General features: G+C 51.2%; 2 protein-coding genes across 9 annotated transcripts; both read left to right on the top strand.

The window, feature by feature from the left end:
- The first annotated feature begins 296 nt into the window (after positions 1-296).
- LOC146301683 (26S proteasome non-ATPase regulatory subunit 4-like) lies at positions 297-4,282 on the top strand. Of its 3 annotated transcripts, none has more exons than XM_084669023.1 (10): positions 299-455; positions 1,098-1,238; positions 1,341-1,455; positions 1,550-1,636; positions 2,019-2,087; positions 2,347-2,562; positions 2,831-2,939; positions 3,064-3,201; positions 3,387-3,445; positions 3,744-4,282. In XM_084669023.1, the coding sequence occupies exons 1-10, from the start codon at positions 430-432 to the stop codon at positions 3,915-3,917; spliced, it is 1,134 nt and encodes a 377-aa protein (XP_084525149.1). In that variant the 5' UTR covers positions 299-429; the 3' UTR covers positions 3,918-4,282. The 3 variants fall into 3 exon arrangements, with proteins under 3 accessions (XP_084525150.1, XP_084525149.1, XP_084525148.1); XM_084669022.1 differs by having other exon boundaries at positions 3,384-3,445; positions 3,744-4,038; XM_084669024.1 differs by lacking the exon at positions 3,744-4,282 and having other exon boundaries at positions 297-455; positions 3,384-3,481.
- Positions 4,283-4,558: 276 nt separating this feature from the next.
- znf687a (zinc finger protein 687a) lies at positions 4,559-13,658 on the top strand. 6 transcript variants are annotated; one of them, XM_084669015.1, is made up of 10 exons: positions 4,572-4,625; positions 4,987-5,032; positions 5,301-7,381; positions 7,500-7,755; positions 7,932-8,164; positions 9,008-9,192; positions 9,472-9,648; positions 9,733-9,895; positions 10,000-10,260; positions 11,165-11,281. In XM_084669015.1, exons 3-10 carry the CDS (start codon positions 5,321-5,323, stop codon positions 11,279-11,281), a joined length of 3,453 nt encoding a protein of 1,150 aa, XP_084525141.1. In that variant the 5' UTR covers positions 4,572-4,625; positions 4,987-5,032; positions 5,301-5,320. The 6 variants fall into 6 exon arrangements, with proteins under 6 accessions (XP_084525142.1, XP_084525141.1, XP_084525146.1 ...); XM_084669020.1 differs by lacking the exons at positions 4,572-4,625; positions 4,987-5,032 and adding exons at positions 11,936-12,023; positions 12,186-13,658 and having other exon boundaries at positions 6,027-7,381; positions 10,030-10,260; positions 11,165-11,277; XM_084669018.1 differs by lacking the exons at positions 4,572-4,625; positions 4,987-5,032 and adding exons at positions 11,936-12,023; positions 12,189-13,658 and having other exon boundaries at positions 6,027-7,381; positions 11,165-11,277.
- The last annotated feature ends 6 nt before the right edge of the window (positions 13,659-13,664 follow it).

Genomic DNA, 13,664 nt, shown 5'->3' with positions numbered 1-13,664 from the left:
AACTGGATCGACAAAACTACACGGACGGAAGTACACGGATCGAGACTATAATTAGATCAAGAGCCTTTTATATATAAGCATTTTTAGTGTGTAGCCTATATTGTTGTATCGCTACGTAGCCTACACATAATAGGGAAAAGACGTCCACAGAGCTAACCACTTGATCCCAGAATGCAGAAATCAGGTCGCTGACAAATAAGGGGTTTCTCTAGAATTCTCGAGTTGCGACACAGAGGTCTGTTTGGTCTAGCGCAGAACCCAAACGCATCTTGCTTCTCAGCAGGGCCACAAGTCTAGGAGGGGGTCCGTATCGGTTTATGGCAAAGAACAACTGGTCCTAGATCAGAACAGTTTTTTTCACCCGCTTTTAAGAACAACATTTCCCATCAACCACTTCTGGTGACGTAGAAGTTACAGAAAGATTCCAAGATGGTGCTCGAAAGTACTATGGTCTGGTAAGGTTATCAGATATCTAATATTTATCTGATTTTCATTATTTTTAACTTAACCAAAACTGTATATTTAGGTGCTTGATATGTTTACTTGTATTTGCAAGCAGTGAGATAAGCGTTAACCGTAGATTAACGGGATATCAGCGAGCTAGCTAGCCAGCTAACCAGTTATTTTCCTGAGTCACTGCACAGTAATGTACTAAAATAGCTAGCTCTAGCGTGGTTTAGACCTTGTTTTTAGTTAAAAGGATAGGGATGATGCCCAAAGCAACCGTCCTGTTTTGTTTGTGTTTGGATGAGTAGCTACCTAGTGGATCTGTAAACCGGTAGCTAAATTGATTCTGGTGCTAGCTGTGTTAGCTATCTAGCAAGCTAAACATAACAATGACAACTGGTCATTATAGCTAGCTGGGTAGTGACAGCTGACTAGCTATTCTTATGGCTAAAAAACACATGGCCTCAATCATATGGAACAGCCTGTTGTGTGTATGGGTTACACACATATTCAATATGCTATAGTTCGAACATTTGATAAATAGCTTCGTTAGCCCATTCGCTGACCTGCATATGAAATCACTCCAATTAATAGTGATAATCTTACGAAACTGTTGACCTGATAATGTGAACCCCTACACGTTCTACTAGTGTGGACAACAGTGAGTACATGCGCAATGGAGACTTTTTACCCACGAGACTGCAGGCCCAGCAGGATGCTGTCAACATTGTGTGTCACTCCAAGACCCGCAGTAACCCTGAGAACAATGTGGGCCTCATCACCATGGCCAAGTAAGTGAACCGTATGCATAGTAACAGGATTTTTTGTGTATGGGACATTTCACTGATTGCTAACAAATAACATTTCACTAACAACATGTGTTTCCTATGCAGTAACTGTGAGGTGCTGACCACACTGACCCCAGACACAGGCAGGATCCTGTCCAAACTACACGCTGTTCAGCCCCGTGGAAACATCAGTTTCTGCACTGGCATCAGAGTAGCACATGTGAGTGTTCTACACACTGCTGCACCATCGCATCTAGCAGCTACAACATCCTGTTCTGGTTCATCACCTCTGCTGGTCTCTCCTACCCCTCTAGCTGGCTCTGAAACACAGGCAGGGGAAAAACCACAAGATGCGCATCATTGCTTTTGTGGGCAGCCCAGTCGAGGACAACGAGAAAGATGTGAGCTCTCATTCTGGTGTCTGCATACAGTAGATGTCTGTCTGCATACAGTAGATGTGTCTAGGTCTGCATACAGTAGATGTGTCTAGGTCTGCATACAGTAGATGTGTCTTGGTCTGCATACAGTAGATGTGTCTTGGTCTGCATACAGTAGATGTGTCTGTCTGCATACAGTAGATGTGTCTGTCTGCATACAGTACATGTGTCTAGGTCTGCATACAGTACATGTGTCTAGGTCTGCATACAGTAGATGTGTCTGTCTGCATACAGTAGATGTGTCTGTCTGCATACAGTACATGTGTCTAGGTCTGCATACAGTACATGTGTCTAGGTCTGCATACAGTGTCATGGGCTGTAAGTTTAACAACCCGATTTTCCTCAGCTGGTCAAAATGGCGAAGCGTCTGAAGAAGGAGAAAGTGAGCGTGGACATTATTAACTTTGGTGAAGAGGTACGTTCTTGTCAGCATCCACAGAGAGACTGTTAGGGGGCAGGTAGAGAAACTGTTAGGGGGCAGGGCTTGAAATGAACTTTTTTTACTTGGTGGCACTGGTGCTCCAAACTTTAAAAAGTAGCTAGCATTTGTGCAATAATCTTTGTTATCGATTTATTTTGCATGCTAGTTATGTTCAAAATTTGCAAAATGGTTGCAATATCAAGCCCTGTGGGGAAATGATGATGATGCGTGTATGTAAATCTGCCTCCTCCAGGAGATGAACACAGAGAAGTTGACTGCCTTCATAAACACTCTGAATGGAAAGGAGGGTGCAGGTTCCCATCTGGTGACCGTTCCTCCAGGCCCCAGCCTGGCCGACGCCCTGCTCTCCTCCCCCATCCTGGCTGGGGAGGGAGGGGCCATGCTGGGTCTGGGGGCTAGCGACTTTGAGTTTGGGGTGGATCCCAGCGCCGATCCAGAGCTGGCTTTGGTAAGAAACATGCATGGAGAAGTTATCCAAGGCAAACCGGCACAATCCCTCTTTCACTCATTCACCCCCCTCCTACTTTCCCTCCTCCTTGTTTTCTCATGAATCTCATCTCTTGTGTTACTGACTGACTATGTTTGTTGATCCTGTAACATTGTGTTGTTGGCCTACCTGGTTAAATAAAGGTGAGCTGAAGTGTAACCCTGTGTTCAGGCTCTGAGAGTGTGTAACCCTGTGTTCAGGCTCTGAGAGTGTGTAACCCTGTGTTCAGGCTCTGAGAGTGTCCATGGAGGAGCAGAGACAGAGGCAGGAGGATGAGGCTCGCAGGGCGGCCGTGGTGTCGGCTGCAGAGGTTGGCGCCCCCTCCCCCACTGCAGACGGTGAGAGGAAACAGCCTAGTGATGAGTCCTTCTGATGAAAACTGAATCTGCTAAGCAATCAGTACCCACATTCTTCTGGGCAGTATTTTAACTGGCTAACTTGTCTCCTCTCTTGCTGCTTCAGAGTCAGACAACGCCCTGTTGAAGATGTCCGTCCCACAGGTGGACACGGCCACACCTGCTCTTCCTGACTTCAGCCGCATGACTGAGGATGAACAGATTGCCTATGCCTTGCAGATGTCCATGCAGGGAGCAAGCGGAGGTCAGTGACTCGTGTCTAGTAGCTGCTGTTCCCTTCAGTGGTGCTCTGTTCCCTTCAGTGGTGCTCTGTTCCCTTCAGTGGTGCTCTGTTCCCTTCAGTGCTGCTCTGTATACTTGTCTATGGATGGCCACACAGTTGGCCACCCAAACACCCTGATGTTTCAGTATCATACTTGTGTCCAGCAGAGTTTGGGGGCGCAGAAGACATGGACACGGGGGCTCCCATGGACTCTTCAGAAGCTAAGGTGAGACTGACCTTCTGGTAGACTGACCTTCTGGTAGACTGACCTTCTGGTAGACTGACCTTCTGCTGAGACTGACCTTCTGCTGAGACTGACCTTCTGCTGAGACTGACCTTCTGGTGAGACTGACCTTCTGGTAGACTCCCCTTCTGGTGAGACTCACCTTCTGGTGATGCTCCACAACAGCATGAACACCTGCTACGAAAGGGGATGTCGCATGATACAGGGACACTGTAGTGTCATCACCTGCTGTAGTGTCATGGCCTGCTGTAGTGTCATGGCCTGCTGTTCCCGTGTGCAGGACGAGGAGGACTATGATGTCATGCAGGACCCAGAGTTCCTCCAGAGTGTTCTGGAGAATCTTCCCGGCGTCGACCCCAACAACGAGGCGATCCGCAACGCCATGGGCTCCCTGGCCTCCCAGACTGGCTCCAAACCCCCGGAGGGCAAGAAGGATGACGAGAAGAAGAAATAAACACACTCACACACATGTACACACAGTATGGAAGACTACTGGAGAATGAAAGACTGAGAGATGTATGGTGTCAGTTTTCCCATCCAAAGCATACATTAAAACATTTTTGACACCCTGTAAAGGCCTGTTGACAATGGATCCTTCTATAGTATAACTGTGTAAACGGGAACCTGTCACTCATGGGAGTTTTTGTATAGTTAAGGCTTATGACCAAGGCTTTATTCTGTTTTGCGTCAAGGTCGATGCATGTTTCTTTTTTGGGGGTGGGGGAAACTTTTGTATTACAGTGGGACATGGTAACTACTCAAACATTCAGTAAATGGATATTACCTGCTGATAATCCTTAATAAATTTACAAAATAAAACAGCAGTTGAAGTTTCCTTTGTTCGGAACTGCTAATAGAAAGATATTACCACTACAACCTTAAAAATCTAACATGGCTACGTAGTCAAGTTAACATCTTTAGTTACATCGTTAGGTATTTGTATGTCAAACGTAGTTGTCATTGTTGATAAAATTGTAGCTCCGTTTAGTAAACTGAGGTACTGTGAGAAGGGAACTTGGGCGTGTAGATAACTTGGATCATTAACTCTATGATCATTACATGTTGTGCCTACGGGTCTGGCCTCTCGCTTTCGTCGATCTTCTGATGACGAATAACTCATGCGTCATCCTAAAGGAAAGTCAGGATTCCCATTTAGTTTGAGGTAAACAAATCTAGACATTTTCTTCGCTGTTAAGAGTTTAAAAACTTTACAACTATGTCACTAAATACCTTGTATGTCTTAGGAGGCTTAGATAGACAGCATCTTGTGTTTTGCACACTAGACATTTGATTTAAACTCGATTAAACATAAACGTAAGAGGTAACTAGCTAAATGCCCCTCAATGTGTCGTCGAGGCGGGTTGGACGTCAGCTAGCCAGCTAACAGACGGAGCTAACTAGCATCTGCATGGCTAGCCTGTTGAGGTGTTCCTAGCCACAAAGTTTGTAAATGATTAATCCTAGAATAAAACAGATAGATAGCCAACAAAGCGTGACGCTTGTTGCCTTTTTGTATGTTTTAGTGCACTCCGTCAGATGTTTTGATTTCATTTGGAGGAAAAGCAGTTGGTAAGTTGGTAAAAGCAGAAAAGGAAATGGCAAGTTGAGGAAGCATGCCAGAGGCTAACTGGCTAGCGACGTTATTAGGCTAGCTGTTTGCAGACTAAAATAAAACTGGTATTACCACGTTTCTTTGACGAACTAAGTAGTAGACTGATCAAGGAAGCATTTAAACATTTGGTTAAACAGAAGGTAGAACATTAACATTTACTGCAAATTGTTTACCTAATATGGGCAGGCCTTGGTGAAATTCAACATGATATCTATTTCCCTGCAGGGTTTGGTCGTTATCTGGGAATGGGGGACATGAAGACCCCAGACTTTGACGATTTGTTGGCAGCCTTTGACATTCCTGACATCGATGCCAAAGAGGCCATCCAATCCAGCCCAGAGGAGTGTGGGGAGGGCTCAGGAAAGGGCCACAGCAGCTCCCCCTTACAACCCAACAGCCCTCCAAGCCCTCAGGGAGACACTCCGGTGGTCAGTGTGATTGTGAAGAACAGCGTGCGGTCTGACGTGTTTGGAGAGGAGGAGGAGGAGGAGGGGTCGGAGGAGGAGGATGATGATGATGAGGAGGAGGAGGAGGACAGTCCTGAGGGGAGTGGCACCACAGCTCCTCAGACGGAAGCTAGAGGGGGAGGCTCTCTGCTAGGGGCCCAGCAGGCCAGCCGCATGCCTGGTCTGGTCTGCTCAGAGCCACAGATCCGCAATGGCTTTGAGGGCCCCCCACCCACCCTGGAGGCTAACGCCAGAGTGCAGAGCCAGGCCAGTGGGGACTCGTGGTCCTCCAGTTCCCCCCTGGCCGGCAGAGAAGACAGTGGAGGAGAGGGGCAGTCCGTCAGCACTGCCAGACACACAGCCAGCTTCCTCAGCAGACTCAAGCCTCTCCTCACCCCACACACGTCTCTCCCCACACCCTTCACCTCTTCCCCCCACCCCTCTGACACCCAACACCTGCCCCCTCCCTCCATCCTCCATGCTCCCCGCCCCCCCAGCCCACCCCCCACCCCTCCCCCCTCCAACGGGAGCAGCAGATCTGGGCTCCAGCGCCTCATGGACTCGGACTCGGAGCCTGACCTGGGAAGTCCGCTGGTGATCCAGGAGAGCCCGGATTCTCCCATGCGCTCGCCGCCCAAGTTCCCACGGCGACACAGAAGACCTTCCGAAATGTTTGGCTCGCCTACGCCATCGTCCCCTCCTCCTCTCCCTGCCCCCCCCCTCCTCTCTTCTCCCCCAGAGAAGGTGTCCTTCACTCCTCCCAGGTGTGCCCCCCAGCCTGAGCTCCCCCCAGCCTGGCTCTCCTCTCCCCTCACCGCCCCAGACCAAAAGTATCCAGAGCACATCATCGACGAGAGGGACTCCCCAGAAAGCCCTCCTCCGGACCAGACGGGCGCCGTCCCGCCCATGTCCAAGAAAAGCCCCAGCCCAGCTCCTGCTCCTGCTCCCATGTTGCAGGGGCCCCAGAGCAGAGAGGAGCCCCAGAGCAGAGAGGAGCCCCAGAGCAGAGAGGAGCCCCAGAGCAGAGAGGAGCCCCAGAGCAGAGAGGAGCCCCAGAGCAGAGAGGAGCCCCTGGAGAGCGACCCCAGTCAGGGGAGCGGAACAGAGGAAGGGGAGAAGATGGAGACAGAGGATGGACAGAGAGCTGCGGACACCTTCGGTCCTGCTGCCGGCTCCTCTCACATGGATCCTCAGCTTTCAAACGCCACGGCAACCGCAGCAGGCCCCTCCCGGCCCCTCAAAGTCCGAATCAAAACCGTGAAGACCCCAACCGGCAGCATCACCAGGACCGTGACCAGAGTAGCTCCCAGAGGAGCGGGCGGGACCTCCTCCAAAGGTGTGGACGGCTCCAGACCCCCCCCGGCAGGGCGTAAGGTCGTGACCAGGCCTAAAAGGGGGCCGTCCCAGCAGCAGAGGGGCAGGGACGGCAGCCCGCTGCCCGTGTCCACCCTGCAGGACGCCAGCTCCGCCATGCTAGCCGCCGCCAGCAAGGCCCAGAACAGCATGGCCGCAGAGAGCAAGGCCAAGGTGTCCGCCACAGCCGTCAGCATCACCAGATCTGCCGCCCTGCCGTCCGTGTCGTCCTCCCCCAGGATGGCTCCAGCGGGGCTGAGCGTGCGCGGCCTGGGCCAGAAGACCCTGACCAGCAGCAAGTCCCTGGCCTCCCCCCTCCTCCCTCCGCAGGGGGGCAGCCGGCCGGCCTCCATCGTCAACAGCACGGGTGCCATCATCTCCCGCAGCCAGTCCAGCCTGGTGGAAGCCTTCAACAAGATCCTCAACAGCAAGAACCTGCTGCCCAGCTACAAGCCTGACCTGTCGTCCCCTCCCCCCCCGGAGTGGGGCCTGCTCCTGCCGGCTCAGGTGAGGCTGTTTCCCTGAGCCCGTCCACAGACAGGGGACGTGATACCATGCTGTTTGTCTGGCTGTGTGAAGAGTCTCCCCCTTCTAAACACACTCTCCTTCCTTCCTGCTCCGTCAGGGCTTTCGCTGTCTGGAGTGTGGCGATGCCTTTGCCCTGGAGCGCAGCCTGGCGCGTCACTACGACCGGCGCTCGCTGCGCATCGAGGTGACGTGTAACCACTGCGCCAAGAGGCTGGCCTTCTTCAACAAGTGCAGCCTGCTGTTGCACGCCCGTGAGCACAAGGAGAGAGGCCTGGTGATGCAGTGTTCTCACCTGGTCATGAGGCCTGTCAGCCTGGAGCAGATGATTGGTCAGCAGGACACCACTCCTATTGGTGAGTGTATTCAGACCAGGATTGGCTGCACACAGAATGACGTCACACAGACTGCTGTGTGTCATGTTTCATGTCCATCTCTAGAATATACTTTACTACGTGATTGGTTCCACCTGCTGTGGGCTCGATCTGATTCTGTCCATTCTCTCTCTTCATTCCTCTCTCCTCTCCTCCAGGCATGCTCTCTCTTTCCCCCTCCATGTCGTCTGTGCTGTCGCCCTCAGTGACTGCCATGACAACGGCACCGGCGACCGGCCCCGCCCCCCAGCTGCACAAGCAGCCAATCGTCAGTAAGAAGGCGGAGCCGATGCAGTATGGCAGTAACAAGTGCCCTGAGTGTCAGGTGCAGTTCACCAGCAGGACAGAGGTGGTGGCTCACTTCCAGGAGGTCAAACCAGCCCTCAACACAGTACGTGTGTGTGTGTGTGTGTGTGTGTGTGCACTCATTTAGAAAAACGTAATTGGCCCATAACCAACGCTCGTTAACGACCATTAACCGTTAACCAACAAGATTAAAAAAGTAAAATGGACAAGTGTCTTTGACCCATGAAACAAAATACCAATAAAACAAATATTTTTTTCCCCTTAAGGGTTTGATTTGTAAACAGCAGCATAAACAGATGAACAAAATGAAAACCCATTGAATCCGAGAGCGCCGGCTGTCACTACGTCTTTGGCGGCTGTAACAACTCAGAAGTCCTGTTACTTTGCTGCTGCTCAACAACAGAAACGGAGATTGCCAAAGGAACACAAAGTCGTTAAATTTGTTTTCTAGGTATGACTTTTTAGTCATTAGGGAACAGAGAGGTGAAGTAACGAAGCACAAATGCTCCTCTCCTCTCTGTGTAAAAATAACGTTTTGAAAGGTAAAAACAACAAACAAAATTACTATTAACCTTTTTACGTGAATGAAAAATGTTTCCCCAATTTTATTGGGACAAGTGGAACAAATATTTGAAAAAATAAAATGTTGAAAGGTTGAGGAAAAAAAAAGAAAATCTAAAAGAATGAAGATATTTGTTTATTTTTGGAAAAGTTGAAAAACTATTATTCCAAAAATATGTATCTGTTAGGGAAGCTGAAAACTAGCAAAATCTGGCGACACAGTTTTACCGATAGCATTAACCGGTAAACATTCATATTGTTGGTTAACAGTTAACAGTTCCATGGTTCCATGGTTAGTGTCAGCAGTGTGTAGAAGGCGTGTCTGTAGGTGCAGCTAACCCTAACCCTAACCCTCCCCCCTCCCCAGTCATGTATGGAGTGCTCCCCGCCCATGCTCCTGCCTAACGGCTGCAGTGCTGCAGCTCACCAGCGCATCCACAAGTCCCGCCCACCCCACGTCTGCCCTGAGTGTGGGGGCGTGGCCAAGCAGGCGGCCTTCCAGGCCCACCTGGAGCACGCCTGCCTGCACTTCGCACGCCGCATCGGATACAGGTCAGGACCTCTCCTCGTCTGTCTGTCTGTCCCTCTCTTTGTCTTCTGTCTGTCTGTCCCTCTCTCTCTTTGCCTTAATCACCTTCTCCCGCTCCCTCTCTCTCCCTGTCTCTCTCTCTCTGTCTCTCTGTCTCTCTCTCTGTCTCCATCTCTGTCTCTCTCTGTGTCTCTCTCTCTGTCTCCATCTCTGTCTCTCTCTCTCTCTCCCTCCCTGTCTCTCTCTCCCTCCCTGTCTCTCTCTCCCTCCCTCTCTCTCTCTGTCTCCCTCCCTGTCTCCAGGTGTTCCAGTTGTCTGGTGGTGTTTGGAGGTCTGAACTCTGTCAAGTCCCATATCCAGACGGCTCACTGTGAGGTGTTCCACAAGTGTCCAAGCTGCCCCATGGCTTTCAAATCTGCCCCCAGCGCACAGGGCCACATCAGCACCCAGCACCCCACACTCACTGCTGGACAGGCCAAGTATGCACACACACACACACACACACACACACACTCACACTGCCTGTCCTATTTGTATTCTCATGTTTGTTCTTTCCTTCTCAGGATGATCTACAAGTGTGTGATGTGTGATACGGTGTTTACCCAGAAGCCCCTGCTATACGTTCACTTTGACACCCATCTGACCAAGCAGAAGGTGCACGTGTTCAAGTGTCCTGAGTGTACCAAGCTGTATGCTCAGAGGAGCTCCATGCTGGAGCACATCAAGGTAGGTCTGGAGGTCAGGCCTCAGTGTGGGCTCTCTCTCCTTCCTCCCTTCCTTATTTCATTCTTCTTCTTCTTCTCTCTCTCTCATGTTGTTTTGTTGCTCAGTCTACACATAAGGGCCCTGTGGTCAAACAGGAAGTGCCTGTTGCCGTGACAGCGGCCCCTGCGCCCCGCGCGCGTGGCTGTGTGAAGACAGAGAGCTCAGATGGGGAGGAGTGGAGAGACCAGGAGGACCAGGAGGATGAGGAGGAGGACAAGGAAGCAGACAGGACCAAGACCATCTCAGGCTGGAGCTGTGCCCCCTGCCACGCCCGCTACAACGACAAAGAGGACTACATTACCCACATGGCCGAGCAGCATGGCAAGGTGAGGACTAACAGCAAAGCAGTTAACCCTAAAGCAGTGCCACTTGAGGACTAACAGCAAAGCAGTTAACCCTAAAGCAGTGCCACTTGAGGACTAACAGCAAAGCAGTTAACCCTAAAGCAGTGCCACTTGAGGACTAACAGCAAAGCAGTTAACCCTAAAGCAGTGCCACTTGAGGACTAACAGCAAAGCAGTTAACCCTAAAGCAGTGCCACTTGAGGACTAACAGCAAAGCAGTTAACCCTAAAGCAGTGCCACTTGAGGACTAACAGCAAAGCAGTTAACCCTAAAGCAGTGCCACTTGAGGACTAACAGCAAAGCAGTTAACCCTAAAGCAGTGCCACTTGAGGACTAACAGCAAAGCAGTTAACCCTAAAGCAGTGCCACTTGAGGACTAACAGCAAAGCAGTTAACCCTAAAGCAGTGCCACTTGAGGACTAACAGCAAAGCAGTTAACCCTAAAGCAGTGCCACTTGAGGACTAACAGCAAAGCAGTTAACCCTAAAGCAGTGCCACTTGAGGACTAACAGCAAAGCAGTTAACCCTAAAGCAGTGCCACTTGAAGCTCCATGAGTGGATTGTCATTTTTTTCTCCTGAGCTGTTAACCATTAACAGTGGTGTAGCTGTGTGTAGCTGTGTTGAACTGTGTTGAACTGTGTGGAACTGTGTTGAACTGTGTGGAACTGTGTGTAGCTGTGTGTAACTGTGTGGAACTGTGTGGAACTGTGTTTAACTGTGTGTAACTGTGTGTAACTGTGTGTAGCTGTGTTGAACTGTGTGTAACTGTGTGTAACTGTGTGTAACTGTGTGGAACTGTGTGGAACTGTGTGTAACTGTGTTGAACTGTGTGTAACTGTGTGTAACTGTGTGTAACTGTGTGTAACTGTGTGTAACTGTGGACAGGTTTTAAAGAAGTTCCCGTGTAGTCTTTGTGAGAGCTCCTTCTCCTCTACCTCCAGCCTCAGACGCCACATCCGCGTCAAACACAAGGGCATCAAGAGAGTCTTCCACTGCCAGTGAGCACCCTACACCCTACACCCTACACCCTACACCCTACACCCTGCACCCTACACCCTACACCCTGCACCCTACACCCTACACCCTGCACACTGCACCCTGCACCCTGCACCCTGCACCCTACACCCTGCACCCTACACCCTACACCCTGCACCCTACACCCTACACCCTGCACCCTACACCCTACACCCTGCACCCTACACCCTGCACCCTACACCCTACACCCTGCACCCTACACCCTACACCCTGCACCCTACACCCTACACCCTGCACCCTACACACTGCACCCTACACACTGCACCCTGCACCCTACACCCTGCACCCTACACCCTACACCCTACACCCTACACCCTAACCCTAAAAACCTACCTTTGTCTCTACACCCATTCAGCATTTTCCTCCAGATCCCCAGTCCTAACACAGTCCTAACACATTCCTAACACAGTCCTAACACAGTCCTAACACAGTCCTAACACAGTCCTAACACATTCCTAACACAGTCCTAACACAGTCCTAACACAGTCCTAACACAGTCCTAACACAGTCCTAACACAGTCCTAACACAGTCCTAACACAGTCCTAACACAGTCCTAACACAGTCCTAACACAGTCCTAACACAGTCCTAACACAGTCCTCTCCCCTCTCTCTGTGTGCAGCCTCTGCACTGAGGGGAAGCGTACCTTCAGCAGCAGACTGGTGCTGGACAGACATGTCCAGCTGAGACATGCTGGGGACACAGGCCAGGTACACCCCCCACACACACACACACACACACACACACACACACACACACACACCCCCACACACACACAGAACATGTTGTTCTGCTCTGTCTTCTAATGTGATGACATGGGAGGAGTGTGTGATGAGTCTGTGTGTGTGTGTGTGTGTGTGTGTGTGTGGCAGCAGCCAGGGCTGGAGGGTGCTGCCAGCTCCCCGGAGCAGGACAGCAGCTCTCTGCCCTCCCTGAGCTCCGAGGGCGGGGCGGGGGGCAGGGCGAGGAGGGTGAAGACGGAGGAGGAGGAGGAGGACGAGGTCACGGAGGGGACCAGCCCAGCCAAGAGGCCTCGCACGGCCCCCCCCGCCCCTCCAGAGTCAGGCTACCGCTGCGCTCCCTGCGGCTTCTCCACCGACCAGCAGGCGCTCTTCCTGGAGCACATCCCTCAGCACCGTGGGGATGGAGCTGGGGGCGGAGCCAGCCTGCAGTGCCTGCAGTGCGGCGCCTGCTTTGCCTCCGCCCCTTCCCTCTCCCGTCATCGCTTCATCAGCCACCGGGTCAGAGACACGCCCCCTGACATCCACAGCCACGCCTCATCCAACGATCGCCCGGCTCTATCGCCAGGAAACGGAGGGAACTACGGCGATGCCAGCCCGTGGGGGGGTTCCCCCGGGTCGCCCTCTTCACATGCCCTCACGTCCCCGGGAGAGGAGAGGGAGGGCAGGGTGGGGTGTAAGGTGTGTGGGAAACGCTTTGACAAGACGGCAGATCTGAACACACATTTCAGGACTCACGGCATGGCGTTTATCACAGCGCGGAAGACTGACAAACCAACATGAGGACAAGGAGACCAGAGAGAAGGGAGAGAGGGATACGCTGGATTAGGAGGAGAGAGGGAAGACAGAGGAGATGGAAAAAGCTGCACGCAAAGAAAAAAAGTGCCTCACTTGTAATCATGTCTTTAGTAGTGTGTGTGTGTACAGTGTGTGTGTGTAGAGTGTCAGAGGGAGAGAGAGGTTAGTTGTTTAGTTACTGAGCTCTGTCTGGTCAGGGGACAGGTTGTGGACCCTAGGTAGGAGAGGAGTTGTTGAGAAGGATGAGAACTTTGACAGAGCTACACTCTGAATGCAGTGAATTTGCCACAAAAGCTACTCTGATATTGCTGTCCCTGCGTTCTCTCTACTGGAATGTTCCGTAGTAATGGAACGTGGTTTAGTTTGAACCTTTTTATGACTGTTGTTAGGCAGAAGCACAGTCTTCCATGAGTGACACCAGGTGAGGCTCGTGAGGACCTGTGCTGCTTCACGTGATGCTTCCTGTGTGTTATGAGCAAGGTAGACTGGGGAACAGGGCTTCTGTCTGGCTGAGCGGGGCTGAGGACTGATGTGAGCTCAGTAGACATGGTGTGTGATGTTGATGAGCAGAATTAGGGTACTGTGATTCTACTCTGTAGAGACTGCATGAAACACTGGTTTCTGCTACAGGTAAAACAATTAATGAATGATAATTATTAAGTCATGAACGCCGTGTCGACTTTTCTCTCAGTTGATTTTTGTGTCGTGCGTCTTATCTTCTCAAGCTACTAAATTAATTGTGTTTCTGTTGGAAATTTCCAACCAGAACCTGTGTTCTGTTTTGATTGAAATAAAGTGGGATTGTCACATTGT

Source organism: Hypomesus nipponensis, chromosome 2, assembly GCF_054491055.1.
Source record: "Hypomesus nipponensis isolate SF chromosome 2, ASM5449105v1, whole genome shotgun sequence".
Taxonomy (NCBI): domain Eukaryota; kingdom Metazoa; phylum Chordata; class Actinopteri; order Osmeriformes; family Osmeridae; genus Hypomesus; species Hypomesus nipponensis.
Note: the sequence above shows the minus strand (reverse complement) of the source record. Positions and strands in the feature narration are given on the sequence as shown.

Coding starts and splice junctions, on each gene's coding strand:
- LOC146301683 (XM_084669022.1), top strand. CDS start 430: ATGGTGCTCGAAAGTACTATGGTCTG. Junction 2,088..2,346: donor TTATTAACTTTGGTGAAGAG/GTACGTTCTTGT, acceptor TGCCTCCTCCAG/GAGATGAACACAGAGAAGTT. Junction 2,940..3,063: donor CCCCTCCCCCACTGCAGACG/GTGAGAGGAAAC, acceptor TTGCTGCTTCAG/AGTCAGACAACGCCCTGTTG.
- znf687a (XM_084669016.1), top strand. CDS start 5,321: ATGGGGGACATGAAGACCCCAGACTTTGACGATTTGTTGGCAGCCTTT. Junction 9,896..9,999: donor CCATGCTGGAGCACATCAAG/GTAGGTCTGGAG, acceptor TTTGTTGCTCAG/TCTACACATAAGGGCCCTGT. Junction 10,261..11,164: donor TGGCCGAGCAGCATGGCAAG/GTGAGGACTAAC, acceptor AACTGTGGACAG/GTTTTAAAGAAGTTCCCGTG.